The sequence below is a fragment of the Equus przewalskii genome, chromosome 5 (assembly GCF_037783145.1).
Source record: "Equus przewalskii isolate Varuska chromosome 5, EquPr2, whole genome shotgun sequence".
Taxonomy (NCBI): domain Eukaryota; kingdom Metazoa; phylum Chordata; class Mammalia; order Perissodactyla; family Equidae; genus Equus; species Equus przewalskii.
The window spans coordinates 33,353,464-33,379,584 of record NC_091835.1 but is presented as its reverse complement, the minus strand read 5'-3'; the positions used below and the strand labels follow the sequence as shown (position 1 = coordinate 33,379,584).

Here is a 26,121-nt window from a genome sequence, read left to right as displayed (position 1 = left end):
GGAGAAAATATTTGCAAATCATGTATCTGACAAGGAGTTAATCTCCATAATGTATAAGGAACTCACACAACTGAACAACAAAAAAACAAACAACCCGATCAAAAATTGGGCAGTGGATATGAACAGACATTTTTCCAAGAAGATATATAGCTGGCCAATAAACACTTGAAAAGATGTTCAGCGTCACTAATCATCACAGGGAAATGCAAATCAAAACTACACTAAGATACCACCTTACGCCTGTTAAAACGGCTGTAATCACTAAGACTAAAAATAACAAATGTTGGAGAGGGTGTGGAGAAAAGGGAACTCTCATACACTGCTGGTGGTAATGCAAACTGGTGCAGCCGCTGTGGAAAACAGTATGGAGCTTCCTCAAAAAAGTGAAAATAGAACTGCCATATGACCCAGCTATCCCACTACTGGGTATCTACCCAAACAATTTGAAATCAACAATCTAAAGTAACATCTGCACCCATATGTTCATTGAAGCACTATTCGCAATAGCCAAGACATGGGAACAATCCAAGTGCCCATCAATGGATGATTGGATAAAGAAGATGTGGTAAATGTATACAGTGAAATACTACTCAGCCATAAAAAAGACAAATTCATCCCATTTGCAACAACATGGAACAACCTGGAGGGCATTATGCTAGGCAAAATAATCCAGACTGAGAAAGACAAACACCAGATGATTTCACTCGTATGTGGAATATAAACAAGCACACGGACAAAGAAAACAGTTCAGTGATTACCTGGGGAAGGGGGCCTGGGGAGTGGGTACAGGGAGTGAAGGGGAGCACCTATGTGATGACAGACAAGAAATAATGTACAACTGAAATCTCATATTGATGTGAACTGTTAAGAACTCAATAAAAAATTCCCATATGCCATCCTAACAACAACACCAGAAAAGGTGTGGCGCTATTTGCACATATTATTTTAAATGTTGAAAACGTAACTGTTGCGTTAAAAAAAGATCTGTCTGTGATAAATACAATTTTAAAAACTTAATCTTCCTTCTGATAACGAATAAAGCTGTAAGATGAATTAAAGAAGTAATTCCACTTAATTCAACCAGTATTTTTTGTACTTCTAAAATGGGTTAGGTTTACAGCTGAGGATAAGTCTTTGCCCTCAAGGAGCTTACAGTCTAGTAGGAAGAGACAGAGAAATCCGCGGACTATTATAACACTGTGCAGTCTGTGTTAGGATCAGGGTAAATCCTGTGGGAACACCTAGGGAAGTGGGAGGAAGAAAGACTGGTCAAGAAGGAGTTCTTGAAGAAAACAAGCCCAGCATTCTAGAACTGTAGCAGCTTGTTTGTTTTTAAATAGTTTAGGAAACAAAAAGCAAAGAAGCTATCTCTAGCTGTGAAAAAGGAAATATTAACAGTCAGGAAAATAGCTGAGAAGACCCAAATATTGTTGTACCCACTGGATATGATTGGGCTGTCAGTGGCTGTAAAAATTACAAAAGCGAAACCACTCAGTACCAGCTCCAGAAACATGGGAATCAGAGACCAAAAAGAAAGAATTCAAAAAGAAAAAGAAACTATATTGTAGATAGCAAAAAGGCTGGCAGAAATTAGAAGATGCAGGTTTGTGGTGATTAGAAGAATCGAAGTATGATTAGCAGCAGACACTGACAGTGGCTTCAGAAGGGCGTAGTAGATGAGACAGAAGGGGCCGAACGAAGCATCTCTGCAGGATGTGGGTAAGTAGTTTGTCAGTGACCTTGAGAGGAATGATTGGAGCATCAAGGAAGAGGCAAAATAACATAATGTCTTTGGTAATGCGAGTTAGCTAGGGCTGTGAAGGAATGAACTCCATTTTCTATAAATGGATTTGCTAGATACTTCAGATGCTGACATTTGTTTATTTTTCTTTTTTTTTGAGGAAGATTAGCCCTGAGCTAACTGCTGCCAACCCTCCTCTTTTTGCTGAGGAAGACTGGCCCTGAGCTAACATCCATGCCCATCTTCCTCTACTTTATATGAGGGACGCCTGCCACAGCATGGCTTTGCCAAGTGGTGCCGTGTTCATACGCGGGATCAGAACTGGTGAACCCCAGGCCGCCAAAGCGGAATGTGCACACTTACCCACTGCACCACCAGGCTGGCCCCCAGACGCTGACATATTTAAATAATGAAACTTTTACCTTAGCCACCTTTTGACGAGGATCTTTTAAAAATGTAGTACCTATTTCTTTGCTTTCTTCATCATAGTGAATAAAATTCAATTCTAACTTCTTGTTGACCCTGGGTCATCCTTATAAATATGTTGTTATACCTTTATGTGATACAGTCAGGCACTGCTGTGGAGGGAGGACTGTCCCATCACAGCAGAGAGGTGCTGAAGATGCTGCTGTTTTATAAGAAATTTACGTTGTAGAGGATGGTTGCCCCTGATACGGTGTCAGAGCTGTGCTTTGATGGATGTACTTGCATGGTATAAGGAGGTTCTGATGGTTTACTCAAGTGTCTACGACTGTTAATTCCTACTTTGTAGAGTAATTCTATTTTCTTCCGTGTTTCCTTGTCTTCTGTCAGAGGATCTGTTGATGGCCATCTTTTTCTGCTTCTGGTCTCTACACTCTAAACATAAGCTAGGTGGAAGCTACTGGCTGATAGCAAATGAGAAAATAGGGAGTGTCTGTGGGGTGGAGGTCCTGATGAAGTTAAAGAACCATTTGCCTGGGAGCAGTTGAATGAGAAATCTTGGTTGGAGGTTATAGTCACAGCCTGAATGTTTGAACTTTAGAGGTTGAGCTGTTCCTGGTGATGATGTGGAATGGATGACTGAGGTGAAGTGGAGAGCTTATTGAAGATGCGGGGTTCGGGGAAGTAAGAAGGCGAGGCATTGGATGAGTTGTCTACGTGGACATGCAAGTGACCCAGATTGATGACAGGATGTGGGACAGAAAGGAAGTCTGTGAACTCGGTGACAAAGCTTTAAATGAAAGAGGGTGAGTGGCAGCTAGGTTGTTAGATGATGATGTCTGTGAAAGATAGAGTGCCAAATGGGTTGAGCCTCAACAAAGCTGAACTTTATGCCCGAAGGTGGAGATGGAGAAATAATGGCTTGGACATTGAAGTTTCCTCTCTACAGGCCCTTACTCAATGCCCCATTCCTCCCAGCTGTCACAATCCCCTTTTTAGTATTGCCTCTCCTGAGGGAATGGTGTGAGTTAGGTCAAGGAAGAACCCTGCTTAATGCTTCTCAAATAGGTAGCTTCTGCTTATTTGTAAGGCTGGCTCTAGGCTGAATTTTAAATTGATGCTGCAAATTATTATAGTTAGCTGATCTGGTTAGTGGGGTTACCGAATGTCTGGTGTTCTGTAGGACCTAGCAGATTTCTGTGATCCACACTGGCTCCTTCCTACCAAATTTCAGCATGAGCCCGAAGTGAATTTTGAGCAGAGCTTAAGTCACGTGGACTGTTTATAATCCTAGAGCAGTGCCAGGTCTAAAGGTGTAGAGCTGATATCAGAATGCAGTTTCAGGTTTTCAGAGGCATAGAGTAAATGAAATCCATCTTCTAGATACAGCTAGTCTTAAATTCTTCCCTCCTGATCTGGCAGTTGATTGAAGTGTAAGTGAAAGAAAACAAGGGGAAAAGTTTAGCTGTTGACTGACCGAGTTCAAGATAGTTGTTTCAGTGATTCACTCATTTGTTTTAAGGTAAATTATTACTCTGAGTCATGTCATAGATTCCAGTTTTTGATGTTTGCATTGGTGAAAAAAAAAGGAAGACTTTAGATTGTTCTTTTTTACAGGGGTCTGTGTACAAAGGTCAATAATAGGAAAAGCGTTGAATCTTGGGGTCACTTCCACTTGTGCCATTGAATTGTACGCTCTTTGACGAGGGACTTCTCAGCACATCAGTTTCCTCAGCTCTAAAGCACTGTGTCTGTCTGCTGTGTCGACACATCCCGTGTCGTGAGCAGGCCTCTCCTTCCCTGGACTGACTGGTGTGTGTCCTGAGGCTGTCCCTGTTTTGCCTCTGCATGTTTCTGTTTCTCTGTTTATCAGGGTTTGCTCAGTCCCTTTATCCTTTTGACAACTGCCGTTTTCATATACTTAAAAGCATGCTTACATTTTCTAAAGAAAATGGAGTACTAGAAAAGTTCAGAAAAAGAAAATTGCGCACGTATATCTCCATATAAAATCCTATGCATGGATTGGGTTTTCAAGGTCAATGTTATCACATAGGTAACTTCATTTTCTAAATATATAGCCTATGAAACCTTTCTAGCAATATATTTTTTAATAATGAAAAGCTTTTTTCTGATTACATAATTGTATCAAAATGCAAATTATTATATAATATCATACGTTAGAATATAAAGAGTGTAAAAGTCATCAGAAATCCCACTGCCCTGAAATAGCCACCATTAGTGTTTTGTTGATCACCCTCCGTCTGTGTGAGTGTGTGTGATGTTACAGAGATGGGCTCATAGCATACTTACGTTTGTGATCACCTTCCGTCTGTGTGAGTGTGTGCCGTGTTACAGAGATGGGCTCATAGCATACTTAACGTTTGTGATCACCCTCTGTCTGTGTGAGTGTGTGCCGTGTTACAGAGATGGGCTCATAGCATACTTACATGTGTTGATCACCCTCCGTCTGTGTGAGTGTGTGCCGTGTTACAGAGATGGGCTCATAGCATACTTAACGTTTGTGATCACCCTCCGTCTGTGTGAGTGTGTGCCGTGTTACAGAGATGGGCTCATAGCATACTTACATGTGTTGATCACCCTCCGTCTGTGTGAGTGTGTGCCGTGTTACAGAGATGGGCTCATAGCATACTTACATGTGTTGATCACCCTCCGTCTGTGTGAGTGTGTGTGATGTTACAGAGATGGGCTCATAGCATACTTAATGTTTGTGATCACCCTCCGTCTGTGTGAGTGTGTGTGATGTTACAGAGATGGGCTCATAGCATACTTAACGTTTGTGATCACCCTCCGTCTGTGTGAGTGTGTGCCGTGTTACAGAGATGGGCTCATAGCATACTTACATGTGTTGATCACCCTCCGTCTGTGTGAGTGTGTGATGTTACAGAGGTGGGCTCATAGCATACTTACATGTGTTGATCACCCTCCGTCTGTGTGAGTGTGTGCCGTGTTACAGAGGTGGGCTCATAGCACACTTGCATGTGTTGATCACCCTCCGTCTGTGTGAGTGTGTGATGTTGCAGAGGTGGGCTCATAGCATACTTACATGTGTTGATCACCCTCCGTCTGTGTGAGTGTGTGATGTTGCAGAGGTGGGCTCACAGCACACTTGCATGTGTTTCATTGTGGGCACTTTCTCTCCCTTCCTCCACATTAGCACCTTGCCCGTATCCCTGCCTCAGGGTAACCTGTATTAACAACTTAGTTTATATCTTTCCGGTTTTTTTTGCGTACTCAGATAATTCTGTCTAACATATCTACACATATGTAAGTAGAGGGTCTTGCTGTCCTTGTCTGCTGTACGAAAATGGAATACAGTGTACATACCTTTCTGGTAGTGTGTCGGGTGAAAGTACTGTATGGTGCTTTGAGAATGGCTCTGTGTCCTCTTCTAGACCACCCTGGAGCACGCGAGGCCTGAAGAGCCCAGCTGGGATGAAGACTTCGCAGATGTGTACCATGGCCTAATCCATTCTCCTGCCTCGGAGACCCTCCTAAATCTGGAACATAACTACTTTGTTAGCATCTCAGAACTGATTGGCGAGAGAGATGTGGAGCTGAAGAAATTACGAGAGAGGTATGTCAAATTTCTTGCATTATCATAATTAAATGTTACATTGTCAAATATGATGGCATGCAGAACAGCTTGTTTTCATTTCTTTATAAAATGAAGAATAAAATAGAAATTCTTTAATATTAATATAGTAGAAATTCTTTAATATTAGAAATTAATTTTCTTATGTGTTTCAAGTTGTCATTTCAGCTGGGAAGGTGAGGTCCTCGGAGGTGTATAGAACTTCTCAAGTGATTGACCTAAACAAATTACAGTCACATTATGTATCCTTCTTTCTAATAAGAGGAGTTGCTCACTTCGGTGGCTGGTTTGCTTTCTTCCAGGTGCTGTGCGACAAAGGGCTTTGGATGCTGTCTTAGTCAGCTTGGGCAGCGATAACAAAATACTATAGACTGGGTGGCTTAAACAACAGAAATTTATTTCTCATAGTGCTGGAGGCTGGGTAGTCCAACATCCAGGGGCCTGCAGATTCGGTGTGTGCTGAGGACTTGCTGCCTGGCTGGTAGACAGTGCCTCTGGGTGTGTGCTCATATGGCCTTTCCTCAGTGCCTGCTCCTGGCGCGCGTCTCCTAGGAGAGCTCGAGCATCTCTTCCTCTAGGCACTAATTCCATCATGAGGGCTCGTGCCTCATGAGCTCATCTAAACCTAATTACCTCCCAAAGGCCCACCTCCAAACACCATGACCTTGGGGGTTGGAGTTTCAACATAGGAATTTTGAGGAACACAAACATGCAGTCCGTAACAGATGCCCTGTCTCATTTGATCCTCATTACAACCCACTATTATTATCCCCATTTTACAGAAGAGGAAACAGAGGCTTAAATACCTTAAGTAACTTGTCTAAGGACAAGCTGGAGTTTGAAACCAGGAAGTCTGACTCCAAAGCTCTTAGCCACTGTACCGTGCTGTCTGCCTATTCAGAACCTGTTTAAAATCCTGCTGTTGCTCATTCCAGGGGCACTCTCAGTTCCTTTGCTAAGCCTACTGGACAGGAGGAAAAAAATAACACTGTTATTCCCAGAAATTTTAATTAGATTTGATTCCTTCTGTGTGGATTACTTAATACAATGTGCAAACAATGATTTTATGATTCTTTTTTTCCTTAAGAGGAAGTAAAAAATTGTTAGCATTATTTATTTTAAAGTGTGACTTTCCGGACTACTTTCTAGTAATTCTGTAAATTGTAGTAGTAATTCAGGATATATGTCTCCTTCTAGATAATCCATTGTATCTAGCAGAATCTAAGAACATTTATTACCTTAAAAACATTTACTTAAGAATTTAGGTGTACATGGCATTAAGATAATTTTTTTAGTATTGCTGACATAAAATTTCTTTGATTGTGGAAGTATATTAGGACCAAGTTACATTGATTTTTTCTGACTGATTTAATAATCAGTCCCAAAGAGCTAAATTTAGAATGATGTACTGGTTCACTCTTGGCTGTCATTAGCTTCACATTAGAAAACACCAGGGCTAGAAGATGAGAATAATCTGTTACTTTGAGGGCTGTCATAGTTAAGAAAACTTAAAACACAAAAATCGTAAGCAAATGGGTTTCATCATTTTTTCCCGAGGGATACTCTGTTTTGTGTACCAGATCAGCATTTTTATGAAATTGTACAGATTTGTAAATTTTCATGATAATTCCACTCTTCTGGACCTTTTATTCTCATAGCCAGTAACACATTAGAACTCTCTGTGTGTCAAAAAGAACATGATGTTTTGAGACATTGTCACCTTTATAGTTTTGGGTTTGCTGGTTGCCTATGTTGAGGCACTTTATGCCTTTCTAGGTGGAATACCTGTGGTATGGGTAGCTGCCCCCAGGTGCATAGCTGAAGCTGTGTCCCTGCGGGGGACGAGAATTTGATTTTTTCTAGTTCTTTGTTATGTAGCCAGTAAAATTGTGAATGTATTTTTAAAGTAATGAAATACAAATTAGATTCTTACAAATATATAAAAGCATAATTACTAATACTAATTAGTTACCTTCTGTTAAACTTAATTTGGTTGATTTTTTCGACCAGGGCTTCAAATAATAGAACCTTCAACTTTTTCTGAATCTCTTCTTGGATCTCAGGTTTTCTGGGACTACACTCATTCTGCCCCATAGGTGCAGTCCTGCATCACTCACCAACGGGGATGCACTGAGAAATGTGTCATTAGGTGATTTCGTCATTGTGCAAACATTGTAGCCTGTACTTACACAAACCCAGATGGTATAGCCTGCTACACACGCAGGCTGTATGGTACTAATCTCGTGGTACCACCCTCACATATGTGGTCCGACTTGACTGAGACGTCGTTATGCAGTGCATGACTGTATTTAGAAGTTCTCGCTGGGGTCCATCTCAGTAGCTGTCACTAGCACTTTCCTTCGGCTGGTAGGCTGCCCTAGCTGTGGCCCGCTTTGCTGCCTACTCACCACACCTCCCAGAAAATTCCATATCTGGACATGAGTGTTCTCTTATTGTTCTGGAAATTTGTTTCTTTTAGCAAACCAGATTCAAGATACTTCTTTAAACTTAAAAATGGCAATGATACTTTTTATCCACTAGAGGGAACATGTGTAATGTAAAATATTAATATATCTGTATTTATAAATGTTTAGCAGTTATTTCTGTTTTAAAAAAAACAATTTAACTTGCAAGTATAATCTTCACCTGACCTCTAGTAGTTATTAAATGTTAATAGGGTCAACTGCATTAGAAATAAGTGGAGACTAAATGGTATTAAATATTTAATGGTAGAAGATATATAGAGAAATATATAAATGTATAACATATGAATATTTCATTTATCATAAATGTTTAAGCATCTTAATCAGTTGTTATAAATACGTATAAATTCTCTTTTAAGAGCAATTGACTTAAATAGAATGATAGCAAAATCCTTTTAGTTCATGTCTTTGTTTCATTCTTTCCAAGTTTGTTTGAAATATGTTTTAGAAGAAACTTTTTTTAAGCATTTGTATTAGAAGATAATTTTTTAATTTGAAATTTGAAATTAAATTAATTTGAATCTAATTTAAGTGAATTTATTTGTTAAAATATACATACGGGGCTGGCCCCATGGCATAGTGGTTAGGTTCAGCACGCTGTGCTTCAGTGGTCTGGGTTCGTGCGTCCGGATCCTGGGCAAGGACCTGCACCATTCCTCAGCCATGCTGTGATGGTGACCCACGTGTAAAGTGGGGGAAGATTGGCACAGATATTAGCTAAGGGCTGATCTTCCTCAGCAAAAAAGGAGGAAGATTGGCAACAGATGTTAGCTCGGGGTGAATCTTCCTCAGTTAAAAATAAATATATACACAGAAAAGGCAACAAATGGCAGATGTACAGCTCAATAAATTTTCACAAAGTAAGCACACCCATGCAGTCATCACCCAGATCACAAAATAGAATCTTTCCAGCTCTGCGGAAGGCTCCCTCACGCCCATCTAGACACTACCCATTTCCCCCCCCTACATAACCATTATCTGAACTTCTGACACCATTGGCTAGTTTTTCCTGTAGGGAATACCGTTTTTAATTTCCGCACATTATTTATTTGGGTAAATGAAGGTAAGACTAAACATAACTTTCATATTGTATATATGTACAATGCATTTTATCTTCCTCTGTAAAGGGAACGTTGTGACTTAATACCAGTTTGATTCTTAGAACCTAATGGGCAGCTTCTGGTTAGAATATAAACTAATTTTTCAAAGCTTGGAGTCACTTTAACTCATGGACAAATAAATAGAAAATGTATTTAAGCTGGACTTGCAGAGTGTTACCTTTGAGGAAATCTGCAGATGAAAAAGGATCTGGGCATTTAAACATTAGCCATGGAAATTGAAAGAGCACCCAGATTTTGACTGCCTTCATCCATGCATTAAATTTAGATCAAAATGTAGCTGTACAAATGACATTATTGATATTATATGACATTATCATTTCTACATCTCCATTTCCAGGGCTTTAAGGTACTTTCCAAGTATTATAGTTGCCATTCCTGGACATATTCCTATAAAATAAAAATTTTATTTTCACTTTGTAGAGATTGTTCAGTGAGTCTGGAGTGGCCGTATAGCTTAAACATTTAATGAATATGTCTCTTCTGCTGATTTATGTTTTAGACAAGGTATTGAAATGGAAAAAGTGATGCAAGAATTGGGAAAATCCCTGACAGATCAAGATGTAAATTCACTGGCTGCTCAGCATTTTGAATCCCAGCAAGTAAGCGAAGTACAATGACTTTAATATATGCAGTTGCATTTTCTTTTACTTATTTACTTTTGTAAAAAAACTAAGCAGTTGGTGTACCGTCCCTTTTTTAGGACTTAGAAAATAAATGGTCAAATGAATTAAAACAATCAACTGCCATCCAGAAGCAAGAGTATCAGGAGTGGGTGATAAAACTTCATCAAGACCTAAAAAACCCCAACAACAGCTCCCTCAGGTACGAATCTTCTGTTGTTCTTATTAAATGAAAGCTCACTGTTAGTAATAGTTGGTGTTTATTATAAAATTGAACCTTTTTAGTTGTAGATATTTTTAAGTTATCAATGAAAATTCAAGATAAGTTTATCCTTCTTTTAACACCTTTTGTGTTATAGACATTGTGTGGATTTTTTGAGAAGGGGGTTAATTGCTTGGTTTAAAATAGTAATTTCCCCCCAGAACTTAGCCTCATAAATCTCTTAGGTGTATATCTAAATACCCTGAGTACCGTCTCTGATTTCTTTAAATTGGTTTCCATTCAGTGAAATAAACATTGGTTGAATGCATCTTAAAAGCCAAGTACTCTAAGTAGAAAAACAAAAAATATATCTGCCCATGCAGAGCTTGTATTCCAGCAAGAGGGACTGACCTGTAAATAAAACAATACTGTATAGAGTGATATGTGCAGTAAGAGATGTATGTACAAGGTACAAAAATAGTCTAGAGGACTTCCCATAATGCATAACCTGTATGGTACCTCATGGCCTAAATACATTGTGCTTCACCTACTGCCCTAGAGCTTGTCATTTCCTGGCTGTATACTCAGATATTTGAGAATTTCTTTTTTCTTTCAAATCCAAAAGTATATTCAATTGGAAACATACTTAGTACAGAATAATAATCCTGTTTCCAGCATTTGTTAGTAGATGCTATAAACTTTTAGAAGCAGCATTTTATTGGTATAATGTCAGTCTCCCTCACTAGTCTTGCCTTGAAGACAAAAAACATCTGTTTTTTCTACTGTTGTATACCCAGATGCTTGCCAAGTGTCTGCCTCTTGACACTGACACATAAGACCTACTCAGTAAATATTTATAGGATGGGTGGACAAACAGGCAGATGGATGGATTATGATTAAACTGTTTACCTAATATCTATATCACCTCTTATCTAAATATTATCATCTTTCATTTGTCTTAGTGTTTTCCCCAAGACAACACCTTGGAAATACTGAAACAATTTTTTATGATTAGAAGTGGGATAACATCCTTGATGCTATCATATTTGACCGTGCTCCTCATTTCAGATGAAAATAGTGAACACAATAAAAAGGGAGTGGTGGGGGAAAATTGGGTTGGGAACATCTGTATGCCAAAATGTACAATGGTGTTTCTTAAACTGCTGGTTGCGGTCTGCTAGGGACCATTCTAGATCCCTTACTTTCCAATCAGACTTTTTAAATTAACAATAAAATGAAGGGAACAGAACAGAGTAGAGTAGAGTAGGGAAAAAAGATCAGAGGGCATCATGCATGAAGTTTTCTATAGGTGAATGTGTATTGAGCCAGAATGTAAAATATACACTGCATATTGAGGTTAAAAAGGGGGAAAGTCACTGATTTAAGGAAGCCGAGAAAGCCCTTTGCTACAAAAATTCTCTCTCGCTTTGCTGCTCTAGTTTCAGAAATCTAGACTATAAGATCAATTCCATTGTGTAAATATTGGCCTCCAGCTGCTGCTTCTTTTAAAAACCAGATATTCTTAGGAGAGAGTGTTTTTGCTGTGACTTGTTAGTTTGCTTTCCATTTTGATATGGGTTTCCTTGGGGAGCAGAAGCCAGTTTTCAGCACAACTACATGCAGAACTCCTATATGATCTTGGTAAAAAGTGGTGTTCTGTTTTTATTCATTTATTTTTGCTTTTGTTTTTAAAAGTCAAGTCTATTGAAGGATAAATTACCTGAAGTGAAATTCACCTGTTTTAGGTTTACATTTTCATGAGTTTTGACAAACTGAATTAGTCATGAAACCATCACTGCAATCAATATATAGCATTTCGCTTTACACCTTTATAGTTAATCTACTTTCCCCTTGCCCAGCTCCTGGCAACCTGGTCCGTTTCTGTCCCTATAGTTTTGATTTTTCCAGAATGTCGTATAAATGGAATCAAACTATGTATATAGCAGTTTGTTCTTACTTCTTTCACTTAGCATAATGCCTTTGAGACTCACTCATGTCATTTCGTTTTTGAGTGGTTCTTTCCTTTTGATTGCTCAGTAGTATTTTGTCATTCTTTGTTTATCTGTTCATTCCATGATGGACATTTGAGGTATTTCTAGATTTTGGCAGTTATAAATAAAGCTGATGTAAACATTCACATACAGATCTTTGTAGAGACATATATTTTTATTTCTAGACGTAAATACCTACAAGTGGGATTGCTGGATCACTTGTTAAGTGTATATCTAACTTTATAAGAAATTGCCAGACTGTTTTCCAAAGTGGCTGTACCATTTTGCATTCCCACCACCAATGGTGGTGTATGAGGATGTATGAGGGTTTCAGATGCTCCACATCTCGTTGATGCTTGGTATGGGTATTTAGCCATTCTAGTAGGCTTTGTAGTGGGGTTTCATTGTGATTTTACTTTGCATTTCCCTGATGACTAATAATGTTGAACATTTTTTCATGAGCTGATCTTCCATCCATATCTCCCCTTTGTTTTTTTCTTATTATTGAGTTGTGAGAATTCTTTATATATTCTGGATACAAATCCTTCATCAGATATGTGTTTTACAAATATTTTCTCTTACCTGTAGCTTGTCTTTTCATTTTCTTAATAATGTCTTTCAAAGAGGAAAGTGTTTCATTTTAATTAAATTTTTTTTCCTTTCCTTTTTGGGTGTCTTCCTCTCTCCTTTTTTTTTTTTAACTGAATGATGGATATTGTGTGCACTAGAAGAGAAGAGACTGAGGTAAACAATGCTTATGTCCGGAAATGAACAGGCCATTAAGGTGAAGGTCATGCAAATGTAGTCACTAACAGTTGAGCTGAGTCTGGGTTTTGTTCTTTCAGTACACCACAGGCTTGGTTTTCTCCGGGAACAAGCTGCTGCCACTTTGTATTTAGAGCGGGGCTTTGGGTTCTAGAGGGTTTTCCCGGTCTTTCTGCTCCGTCCTCAGCTCTCTAGTCTTTGCGAGTCTTTGCCACAGTATGAGTTCTCTTTCTGTCCTCTTGCTCTACACCCGCAGCAATAGACTCTTGTTTATTACTTGATGCCTGGCTCATAGTTGGGAGTGGGAGACTGGTCTCTGTCGTCTTTGTCCATCTTTAGTCATGAGCAAGCCCTGTGGATCTGGGCCTTGAGCTTGGAACATTCTCTTAAAACAGCGTTTCTGCCTGTGCCACCAAGGGGTCTCTCTTGTCTCCTGCCCTGCCCCAGTCTTTTCTTGGAAGCACTGGTGGAGACCAAAGGACAAGAGTTTGCAAGTGCATGCAGATTTCTCTTGTGTCTGGGGCTTCTAGCTCTTCTAAATGTAACCCGTTCTTGACCTTTAAGAACTCATTAAAATTTTAGCTGACTTCTTCTTGCTCCTTCACGTTACAGCAACCTGTCTCTACCATGCTCTGCCAAAAAGGAAAGTTGTGTGTCCCGGCTCCCCTTGGAGAGTTGTGTCACACTTTAGAAGCTAGTTTACTTGGTTGCCTTGTTACATCAAATCTCTGATGTAATAATGATGCTTTTGTAGATTACCTGACTTTTTCTGTTATCAGAGTGAGAATAACATTCTCTTGCGGCTTTCTGCATTGTAAGATGAGGATATTTTATTAATATAAACTTATTTTTAGGTTTAAATTTGCCATCTTTACTGATGAAATTAGTCAGTGAGTCTAATGAGGCTATTTAGATTAATCCCCAAACTTTAGTCTGGGGAATGGATGACTGTTACAGACTAATATCATCTTCAGCATCCACGAAACTGGAACTGAGCAGTTATGCGGTTATAGTCCCTCCATGGTAGCCTTTTCAGGAAACATCAGAGCAGTGTAGCAGGCGCAGAGAAGTCCTTCAATGGGAGGAGAATGTTGGTGGGAAAAAAACAGGAAATGGTAAAAAAAAAAAAAATAGAGGATGTGAATACTACATCAAAGTGAACTTCTTTTTTTATTATTCCTTTTATTTTACTTTTAAATTTTGAATTCTCATTTCTGTTACTTTACCTCTATATTCAAGTTTTGCCCGGAGCCAGCCCTGATATGGGACATATTACATTTTTAAAAATATGTTGTTTTAAAGTAATAAGTTAATCACTTAATCACTCTTAGGCCACTAAGAAATATTAAATGATAATATATGAATTGATGTTGTAATGACTGAAAACAATAACAGTGAAACACGGAAGTGAAACAGCTAGTGGAAACGTTAGAACCTGCTGGTGCTGCTGATCTTGCCTGTTGCCGTGGGCAAAGTGTGAGTTCAGGAGGAAAAACAAAGTGTGAGTTCAGGAGGAAATTAAGTGCTACTTTCAGCTCTTTAGTTTTGTCTCTTTTCATGATAAAGCTTTCCTTCCTTTAAGAAAAGTTCTTGACAAGCGTGCAAAAAAGCATATCGATGATTTATCAATTTCAGTGAGGAAATTAAAGTTCAGCCAAGCCAGTTCAGAGAATCCGTAGAAGCAAATGGAAGGATTTATGAGGAACAGAGAAAGTTAGAAGAAAGTTTTACCATTCACTTAGGTAAGTGTTTTGATTTTTTGCAGTCATAATTTATTGTAACTTGTGAAACTTTTTACGCTATAAGAGAGAAATTCCTAGCATATGGGGAGAATATACATGTTATTTTTAATTCCAAATTATGTCCTGCTCCAAGAAAGCCTGTAGTTTGTTGGCTATAAATTTTCTGTTTTAGCTTATATATTATTTGTTGTTAATAGAAAGATTAAGTATTAATAGTTATTAAAATGGGAAATTCCCAGGCCCATCTTTAATTAATTGAAGCACAGATTTATCTGGATCCTTGCCTATTACACTTGATGTTTTTGCAGCTGTCTAAGTATCTTTCTGGGACTGTTTCCTGCCCCCTTAGGAGCCCAGTTAAAGACCATGCATAATTTGAGATTGCTGAGGGCAGATATGCTGGACTTCTGTAAGCACAAAAGAAATCATCGGAGTGGTGTGAAACTCCATCGACTCCAGACAGCACTGTCACTTTATTCCACATCTCTCTGTGGCCTGGTTTTACTAGTAGATAATCGAATTAATTCATATAGTGGAATTAAAAGAGGTAAGTTAACACCATATGTACTTATTTCATTAAGTTTCTCCTTTTAATACCATTCTTACAAAGAAAGGAATTATGGAAAAACTGAAAAAACTTTAGGCACCCCAGTATTCAAGTAGACCAAACAAACACTCACCCAGCCACAGCAGTTACAGGTTCATTGTATGCTTTAGGTGGGTGGAGTGCTGCAGGAGAGTTCATTTTTCTTACAATTCTATTATATTGTAAATAATACTCTTACAGGGTCCCTACTTCAAGGTGAAACAAAAACAATAATCAAAAGATAAGTGTATTTTTCAATTTAGAAGCAGATCCTGGCTCAGTGAATTTTTGTTCATCCATCTGTCCTTTTATCTGTTTTTTTTTAAAATAATCTATTTCTTAAATGTGCTGGATAAAATTCTATCTGCCCTCTTAGTACAACTCAGTTTTTATGATTATTTTTAAATTTTTGAATATATAAAGTGTATTGAAATATATAACATTTTTAAAAAGTTGGAGTAAATATGGATGGACCTTGAAGGGATTATGCTAAGTGAGCTATGTCAGACAGAAAGATAAATACCGTATGATCTCACTTATATGTGAAATCTAAAAAAGACAAAACAAAGCAAGCTCGTAGATACATAGATAGAGAAAGGAAATTGCTGGTTGCCAGAGGCAGGGAGTCGGGGTGGGCAGAATGGGTGAGAGTGGTCAAAAGGTACAAACTTCCAGTTATAAAATAAATAAGTCCTGGGGATGTGATGTACAGCATGGTGTCTATAGTTTAATAACTGTATTGCATATTTGAAAGTTGCTAAGAGTGTAAATCTGAAAAGTTCTCATCAAGAAAAGAATTTTTTGGTAACTAGGTATGGTGACTAATGTTAACTAAACTTATTGTGGTGTTCCTGTTGCAATATATACAAATACTGAGTCATGTTATATACCTGAAACTAGTGTGTTGTGTATGTCAATTATACGTCAATTTTAAAAAAGTGCCACAAAAGTTTGAATAGTGTTTTATTTCCTTTCATAAGTATAAGAACCTTCTTGTATTCTGTAGCACTTTTTGGGATTGGCTTATGATCAAAGTATATATTATTTAAAGAAGACTTGGAATTATATTAAAATTTCTTTGTCTATTAATTGTTCACTCTCTTGAATGATTGAGAGGTTAAGTTTCTGATCAAAACAAAATTGCTATACCCTAGCTTAGTAAGGCATAATTATAGAAAGGACAAGTATAAGAAATCTTACTTGTGAATTTTATATTCTATATCTATTAGATCTCATTGTCTATAAGTGAATACTAAATATTTGGAAGTTAACCTTTAGAAGTTTGTAAATGTTTTGGGTCCCTTAGATTTTGCCACAGTTTGCCAGGAATGCACTGACTTCCATTTTCCCCGGATTGAAGAGCAACTGGAAGTTGTCCAGCAGGTGGTACTTTATGCTAGAACCCAGCGCAGGAGTAAGTTGAAAGAATCACATGGTCAGTAAAACTCAACTTTTTTTACATTTCACTTTCAGTATGTTCTGTCCTTAAGCACTCTAATAGCATATGGGTCATCATGAAAATATAGAAAGTTATATTGATGGAATGGTGGAAGAAAGAAATTAGCAACAAAGTTCAAGATCTTTAGAAGCATCGATTCTGTTCTTAATTTCCTTTTTTGCATGATTTTGCTCAAGATCATGAACAAAACTGTTTTTAAATTTTAATTCTGTAGTTATACTTGAAATAGGCACTCAGTGGAAAGTTGGTGATCTTTTGATCCAAGTTCTATATCTCTAAAATGGCCATAATTATTACTACAGAGGGCACTGAAATCATAGTCAATATAGTGCAAAATATGCACTTTTTATATGTTCCGTCTTTGATCCATTTAAGTAGCGTAAAGTCAGTTACAAGAATTGCTTTTGGTTGTTCTTTTTAAAAATTAGTATGTCCTCGAGTAACTGCTTTTTCTATATTTATCCACAATATAAGCATTCTTTCTGTTTAAGAAATTTAGTGGAAAATGTTTTTAAAGCTATGGAAAAAGTTCATGGCGTCTTTCTTCAGAAGATTTCTGTCTATTCATAGAGAGACTTTACATAGGTTAAAAAAAAATTCAAATCACAGAGTAATTCAGCTATTTTTTAATTAAAAAATGAAAGTTTAAAAAGTAGTTTTTTAATAAATTAAATTGGTATCATCAGTTGTTAGGAGTTAAATATGAGGATAATTTCATTCAAAAATATATATATAAGCTGTGTTTTTCTTATTTTTCCAATGTTTTGTATTATATCACAGGCATGAAATCACAATATGTGCTCTTATCTGGTTTGAATACATACTCAGTATTTTATTATTTCTTATAAAAACTTGATGGCTCACCCAGGAAATAAAATGTGGCAGGTTTTAAAATTGTGGCTGGTCAAACCGTTAAGTCCGCTTCTGGTGCTGTGACTGTCTTTTTTGTATGTTTTGCAACTGCAGTGTTTAAAAGAAACCATTACGGTACTTTTGGTTCTTGTGTTTTGTAGTAAGCAAAGAGATGTTGTTATGTGTTTGCTTGGTGTCTGTCCCTCTCTCCCATGTAAATTGTAGAATTCTTCCCTTTCTCCTGGTGCTAGAATTTGCTATCTAGACTTAACTTGATTAGCATTCACTATAGTTTCCTTATTTATTCAGTAGGCTTTTAAAAAATGTTTTATTTATTTTTAATCATTTCTTAAATAGATAAACATTCACAAAATTCACAATTCAAACTGTACAGAAGAGCATACAGTGAAAGTCTTCATAACTCTGTCCCTGGGCCGTCTGATTTCCCACTCCAGAGGCAGCCAATGCTGTCTGAATAATTTATCTTAGAGATCAGTTCATATCAGTATTTAAAGAGTATCCTCGTACCTTTTTACTTCTGCATAGTAGTCCATTGCAGGATATCCCATTATTAGTCAGCTTTCTATTGATAGGCATTTAATCTGTTCCACGGGTTTTCCTATTATAAGTAATTATGCATGAGTAACCTTGCACATAGATCATTGTGTGTGAGCATATCTATAGAGTAGATTTCTCACGAGAAATTCCTGAGTTAAGGGGCACATAGATGGACAGTTTTGGTGGTGTTAGCAATGGCTCTCCACAGCGGCTCTACCGGTTTGGATTCCTCCTGCAGGTACCTGTGGCTTTGCTGTGGCCGTGTGTGTTACATGTGACTCAGAGCCAGGCTGAGTATTAGGAAATCGGCATGGAAGTGTATCCTAACAAAGGAGCCTTTGGAAAGTTCCCGTGTGTCCTCTTATTCTTCTGCCACCTTCTTCCTCCACCTCATTCAAACTAGCAATGATGTGATGACAAACACTTTAGTATTATTCTGAGTAGTGACTAAAAGCATGAAGATTGAGCTCATGACAGTATGGGAGAAGGTGGGGCAGTCTAAGTGTGCATAGAGGTGGAAAGCGTGCAGGAAATGACAGGAAGTTTCTAAACCACATACGGTTAAGGCAGTGTCTGTACATCATCGTATTATTTTGTTCTTGTTCAAGCAACTATTTTGTGGTTTAAGTGAGTCAGTGAAACAAGTAGTTTTATAAAATACAACTTTCTTAGAGGAACCCCCATGTCGTTAGAGAAGAGTTTGTGAAAATGCTTTCTCCCCCTTTTCCTTTTCTCTGCATACCCACGTTTGTTCTACACATTTGCATCCGAATACGCAAGAGCCTGTTTATTCTAAGACATTCCATTGTTTTCCTAACTGTGTTTATTATGTCAGCATCTTTAGATATAAAGACAATTTGTTATCTGCAAAAACAGTTTGTTTTTTGTACACATTTTATATACATTTTTTGAAAATGAAAAATAGCACTCTTCTTAGTATTACAAGATGTTACCATTGAAACACGAAAAGGGGAAAGACTATGACCTGTCCTCTCTTGTTTAATTAATAGAGATTCTGTTTGTTCATACCCTCTGTGAACAGAATTAGAGTCCTTATTTATTGTTTTTTGTTTTTTGTGCTGTGATCAGACATTTATTCAAGCCTGTCAATTACATGACTCTATGAGAAGCAGACCATTACTTTAAATATGGATTCTGGCAACACACAGCCTTCTCTCCATGCCTTTCTCTCATTCTGTCTCTTTATTTATAAAATATATGTATTTACAAGGTACAGTAATAAATCAATTCATCAAAGTAGTGACTAGGTAAAAATATTAAGCTACTTTTATTCAGAACATTTTTGAAACCATAATATTCCCTTGGTATTTGCACTCTGCTCATTTGATCTTCTTACTATTTTCAGGTGATTTTCTGATGCTGAAGGCCATTCCAAAGTAGTTTTGTATTTAATTGGAATAAATATACAGCCTCTTAAATATAGCAACTTTGGATGCTAATATTCATTCTGCGTTCTGATAGAATTCTTATAAAATTCAGATGCATCTTCTATTAAAAATATATGTGTGTAGGGCTGGCCCAGTGGTGCAGCGGTTAAGTGCGCATGTTCCGCTTTGGCGGCCCGGGATTTGCCGGTTCGGATCCCAGGTGCGGACATGGCACCCCTTGGCAAGCCATGCTGTGGTAGGCGTCCCACGTATAAAGTAGAGGAAGATGTGCACAGATGTTAGCTCTGGGCCAGTCTTCCTCAGCAAAAAGAGGAGGATTGTTGGCAGCAGTTAGCTCAGGGCTAATCTTCCTCAAAAAAAAAAATACGTATATGTATGTAAAATAATTTGTGTTCAGCCATAATAATGTATGGTCAATTGTGCTGTATCTTATTTTATGAACATTTTTCCTTTAAGTAGTATCATGCCTTCTGAAAAGAGAAAGAAAAATTATTGAATATGTGAAAAAAAATTCCATCTGAAACTGTCTCACATACCTGTTTGAAATAAATTGTATATAGTGTCAGATAAGAAGTAACGAATTTCAGGAATGGGCTGAATATCAAGTGATTCCTGGTGCTACTAACCATTTGTTTGTAGTCCTGAACAAGTTGTAGCAACAACAGTGACTCACATTCTAAAAATAAAGATGACCACACTACAGCTATCTAATGAAGTTATTTTATGTGCGGTTAGCTTAGTGCCCTGCACCTCTCACATGGAAAATAGGGTATTGGCAAGTCTAATGTGCCTAAGGCTGTTGGATTTGGAATCGGAGTATGTGGGTTCAAGACCTGGTTCCACCACTTACCTGTGCCTCCTTGATTAAGTTAATTAACCTCTGTAAGCCTCTGTTTCTTCATATGTAAAATGAAGATAGTGAGAGGACTTAGTCATAAGGTTTTGGTTATAGGGGTTTTGTAAGAATTAAATAAGACCATCCGTGTGAAGCATGTATCAGAATGTCTGGCACCTAGAGATCCGTAGTGAATTTTTGCTGCTGTTGTGATTGTTTGGGGAGTAGTAGTAGTAAGGTGTTCTCATATGTTGTTATGTTCTCTCATGTTCTGTTATCTTATGCATAGATTCTGGAAACCGAAATGGAGGAAGTGATGATAAGACTAAAAATTCTGATAGAAACTATTTAAATATTTTACCTGGTAAGTACTATTTTATTCTAAATCACTATTTCCTTATGATCACATACACTGAAATCATACATTTGAAACCTAAGTTCTTATGGTCTACATTAGGAAACATTTGTCAGTATATCATCTGAAACAGCATTGTATCTATATAATACACTTTCACAGATGTTCTACAATTTAAATCTTTCTTCTTACACTAGTACTGACTTTTTCCTAGATCCAGACAAGAAAAATTGCTCAAATAGTTGCATAAGTTTTATCATTATTTGCTATTTAAAATCTCCTCTTTTATACATTGTTCCTTAGTTTCTTAAGATATGAACCAAGAAATAATTTTTACTCTGAAATATGAACAATAGTACGTAAAGATGTAAACAGATGAACTTGTAGAAAGAACATGGATCATCTGACGTGGAATCTTTCTTATTTCTATTTCCCCATAAATTTTCCTGCTTTCCAATTCTTTGATTTCCTTTATTATTCTTGTATATGTTGTTTATCAACTGGAAATCCAATCTCTTGATCCTCTTCCATATTGAACTCGTTCTAATGATCCTTAGTAGTGTTTGAATGACAGAGCATAGCAAAGAAGGCCTATTTGTTTACATTATAAATGTGAAGTCTTTGAAACTAAATGGTAAATTTTACAGTTTCATAAATAGCCATACTCTTGATAGTTTTCTGCTGTCCTTTGAGATTGTTTCCTCACATTTCCTTCCCCAAATTTTCTACACACAGATCACATTCCACGTAAGCAAATAGCATTCCCATTTCTGGTATTCCTTTTGTCAGTGCCAGTCAGTCAGCTTGTGGTCACGAGCTTCCGAATGTCCTCCCACCTTCAGATAGCCTACCTTCGTGGATAATGTTAGAGGCAGGATGGCATCACCACATGCTGTTTCCTCACTTTGTGGAACAGGAAACTGTCCTCCTCTCCATCTAAAAATACTTTCATTGAGACAGGATTGATTGTATTTCTCTTCATAGATCCATAATTTAAATCATCCATATTTTGTGGCTTTCTTAAAATATGCCAATCTTATTATCTATTCTGGAGGTGATGTCTGATTTTTTTAAACTTAACTTTTTATTGCTATATTTATTTCCTTCCTTGCTCGTTTTTGGAAAAAGCCTATATGGTGGTATCTCGTTATTATACCAAATCAGGAGGATGTGTCATAAGTCTGCATTAGAAAAGGAACATTAAACTGTTCAGTTAGATGTGCTGGTAGCATCTGAATTTACAGCCAGGAAGTTTACAGAAGATAAAAAAGATCCAAAATCACAAATACTTTTAAATTTTTAAGTTGTAAGGAAAAACAGTTTTGTTTATCTGTTTTTTTAACCAGTATGTTTGCTTTATCATTAAGTATTTACAGTTTATGTCATCTAATTCTCACAACAACTTTTTAAGGAAAGCCGTCAGGCATTATTTTTCCCATTTCATATGCAAAGTAACAGAAGATCTGTAAGTTGAATTGATTTGCCCAAGATCTCTGAGCCAATAAGTGCTAAAGACTACATCTTCTTAATACCCAATTTAGCCCTTTTCCTACTATATCATATTATTTTGATTACTCCTGCCACCTCCATGATCCCCATTTTACTAATGGGTAAAGTGAGGCCAAAAGCTGAGTCATCTAAGGTCAAACAAAACAGTGCCAGTTTGGGGATTAGGAGCACCTGACTTGTCCACTAAGTCATCCTGTCTCTCTGCTGGACCACAGCCCACGTTTAATGCGACGGCTTCCATCATCTGAAGTATCAGTGGGAGTGTAGGAGGTAATCCACTTCCTCGGGCCCAGAAGGGTACTGTCTCATATAGTCTGCCAGGGTTCTGATAAGCAATGGATGTCTTTTGTTGCCTGCCACTATTCTTTACCAGAGACAATTTTCTCTGTACTTTTTTCTTGTCTAGTTTATTTTGGTATCTCTGTCACTGTCCTTTCTTTAGGTTCTCTTTCTGCTTATCTAATTCTTTTATCTTGTCTAAGTTAAAAAAAAAAAAAAGACCTTTGTTTGCCTGGGGCCTGTCAGTGGCATCCATGGTTTCAACATATGTACCTGGTAACTAGAGATGGTTAAACATTGTGCTAAAGTATAGTAAGTACTTTTAAATATTCTCTATGCTTATGAGTAAATGTGAGCAAAACCCAAAGCTGATGCCTCGGCAGCGAGGGTGAGCAGGAGCCGTGCAGCAGGGACGAGTGACAGAAGAGCGGTCTTTGTAAGCACAGAGCTTTCCTCGAAGGACAGCCGAATCCCCAGAAAGGCGCATGTGTTTGTGAAAACAGATTCTTCGTGTGTTTTATGTGTTATTTATTTATATTGACAGAAACTGTAGAATATAAAAGCTGATGAGATTTTTCTTGGCTAGTGTGGCTACATGGAAAATGAAGTGACTGTAGGAAGTGCGATTTTAGGATTTGATAGACAGTGCTCCTGTATTCAGGCTAAATCATTTGTGCATACATTCGTTCAACAAATGCTTATTGAGTACCTTCTCTGTACCGGGTACCGTTCTGTGTGCTGGAGATCGGACATTAAACAAGATAGACAAAATCCCTGTAGTCGTGGAATGTAAACAATGGTCTCTTTAAGATAATATCATAAGCAAATAAACAAAAGAATTTCAGTGCTGAGAAGGAAACAAAACAGAGCAATGTGGAAGAGAATGAGCGAGAGGTGATGGAGCCCTGTATCAGATGGGGCAGTCCAGGCAGGCCTCTCTGAGGAGGTGGCCTTTGAGCTGAGATGTGATAGGTGAAAAGTCAGCGACACAAGGACCTTGGGGGACAGCCTTTCACCCAGCATCCCTGAATTTGGACTAAGCTCTGCATGTTGAAGAACTGAACGAAAGCCTGTGGGTGAGATAGGCACAGAGGGTGAGACGAGGACGTCAGACAGACAGGTAGTGTCCAGGCCACATGGGCCTTGCAGACCTCAGTCAAGTGTTTGGAATTTATTTGAAAGTAGTATGAGCCTGCTGGAAGATTTTAAGTAGAGGAGTAATGTAATCTGATTTATATTTGAATCATTTTGCCTACAATGTGGAATAGGTTTGTAGGGGGGCAAGAACGGGGGCAGAGCGATTAATTGAGAGGCTGTGATAAAGAGTTCAGTGAGATGATGAAATGAACTAGGGTGATAGCACTATAAATGGAGTGCTCAGATTTGAGATATTTTTTGGAGATATTACTGAAAATAGTTGGTGGTGAACTGGATTGTGGATTGGGGAGGAGACACTGAGAGAAGGAAAGTAATTAAGGGCAACTTCCATGTTTCTCTCCCAAACAACTAGCTGGATGGAGAGTGACCCGTGAATTGAGATGGTGAAGAGCAGATTGAGGGTGTGGAGAAGGCAGGTCATCAAGTAACCTGTTTGTATATGTTAAGTTTGAGTTAAGCAGGACATTTTGAGCACGTATATCAAAATAGAGATGATGAGCGCTCATTTGATTTACTTACTACTTGGTGGTCACTTCATACCAATTTGTGAACCTCATGGGAAATTGGCTATTGTCTCTGTTTTTCATCACCTTTCCAAGAATTAAAGAGTAGTAATCATATTTACTTTCTGAGCCCATAGGTTCCTGACACACCTCTACGAGTTCAACACACTGACTGCCCATTATAGTTATTTATAAAAGCCATTGATGAATTTGATTTATGCTCTTGAAAATCATGATTGTATTGTTGTTCACAGGAGAATTTTACATTACACGGCATTCTAATCTCTCAGAAATCCATGTTGCTTTCCATCTTTGTGTGGATGACAATGTGAAATCAGGAAACATCACTGCTCGTGATCCTGCCATTATGGGACTCCGAAATATACTCAAGGTTTGCTGTACCCATGACATCACCACAATAAGCATTCCTCTCTTGCTGGTGCATGATATGTCAGAGGTAAGCAGATAGAAAAGTACCATAATTTTATGAATATGTTAACCCCTAATATTGTGTAATAATCCACTTTACTTTTTAAAAGCACTTTTGTCAAGGCTGGCCTGGTGGCGTAGTGATTAAGTTTGTGTACTCCACTTCAGTGGCCCAGGGTTCACAGGTTCGAATCCTGAGGGTGGACCTGTGCACCACTCGTCAAGCCATGCTGTGGCAGCATCCCGCATAGAAATTAGAGGAAGATTGGCACAACTGTTAGCTTAGGGACAATCTTCCGCAAGCAAGAAGAGGAAGATTAACCCTGAGCTAACATCTATTGCCAGTCTTCCTCTTTCTTTTGCTTGAGGAAGATTAGCCCTGAGCTAACATCTGTGCCAATCTTCCTGCACTTTATTTGTTGGTTGCTGCCCACAGCATGGCTGATGAGTGGTGCAAGTCTGTGCTCAGGATCTGAACTCACAAACCCAGGGTGCTGAAGTGGAACACACCAATCTTAACCACTATGCCACAGGGCCAGCCCTATTTTTTTTTTTTTTTAACTAGTGCATCTTTTCATCTCCTGTCTGGTTAATAGAATTGAGTGACATATAATACAAAACAGTAAATAATCCTTAACCATTTATGTTCAGAGAATTACAGCATTATTCTATAATAGGTAAACTAGAAAATCAAAATTAGCTTTAGATAAGACATGTGCCCCTAACTCCTCCCCGTCTCTCCCTCCTCCTCCTCTTCCATTTTTGTCTTAAGTAGCATTAGATTTGCATCCACATTTGTATTTGGCTTAGGCTAACATTAGAGTTCATTTACCTTCTCTGAGTACGCGCTAATAGGTAGTAGAAGGAGGTGCTGGAGGACAGGAAGAAGCCAGTGTCAGTTTAATGTTTTCTCCAGGTTGCTCTTTGGATAATGCAAGTATTGGCTTCTCCAGTTAAAATGTGGCATAATCACTCATCCATTTTATTATGTGCTGTTCTTTATTTGACATTTTTAATAAAGAAAAATTCTTTTCATGACTATTTACTTTTCTTTTTTTTTTTTAAAGATCGGCACCTGAGCCTACAACCATTGCCAATCTTTTTTTTTCCCCCTGCTTTATCTCCCCAAACCCCCCTGTACACAGCTGTATATCTTAGTTGCAGGTCCTTCTAGTTGTGGAATGTGGGATGCCACCTCAACGTGGCCTGACGAGCGGTGCCATGTCCACGCTCAGGATCCGAACCCTGGGCCACCGCAGCGGAGCGTGCAAACTTAACCACCCAGCCACGGAGCCGGCCCTGACTATTTACTTTCTTTCCTGCTTTCTTCCCTCACCCACATAAAAACCGGTTAGAGAGGATAAGCTGTAGAAATAATATGAGACTAAAAGTTCGTCTTCAGATAGTCCAGAGGAACAAAGGGTCCTCAAGCACATGGATCAGGCGAGTCCTTCTAGGAGGCCCGGTGGTCAGCCTGGTGCTGAAGGA

The 26,121-nt window shown here is 38.1% G+C and overlaps 1 protein-coding gene across 5 annotated transcripts in view; it reads left to right on the top strand.

Moving 5' to 3' along the window:
* FERRY3 (FERRY endosomal RAB5 effector complex subunit 3) overlaps positions 1-26,121 on the top strand; it is a 43,916-nt gene that overhangs the window by 5,925 nt on the left and 11,870 nt on the right. For all 5 annotated transcript variants that reach the window (XM_008530538.2, XM_008530539.2, XM_008530541.2 and 2 more), the window contains 8 exons: positions 5,578-5,759; positions 9,881-9,980; positions 10,082-10,203; positions 14,595-14,701; positions 15,051-15,248; positions 16,594-16,722; positions 20,690-20,764; positions 24,459-24,661. In XM_008530538.2, the coding sequence (XP_008528760.1) occupies positions 5,578-5,759; positions 9,881-9,980; positions 10,082-10,203; positions 14,595-14,701; positions 15,051-15,248; positions 16,594-16,722; positions 20,690-20,764; positions 24,459-24,661 (1,116 nt within the window). The remainder of the gene's footprint in view (positions 1-5,577; positions 5,760-9,880; positions 9,981-10,081; positions 10,204-14,594; positions 14,702-15,050; positions 15,249-16,593; positions 16,723-20,689; positions 20,765-24,458; positions 24,662-26,121) is intronic.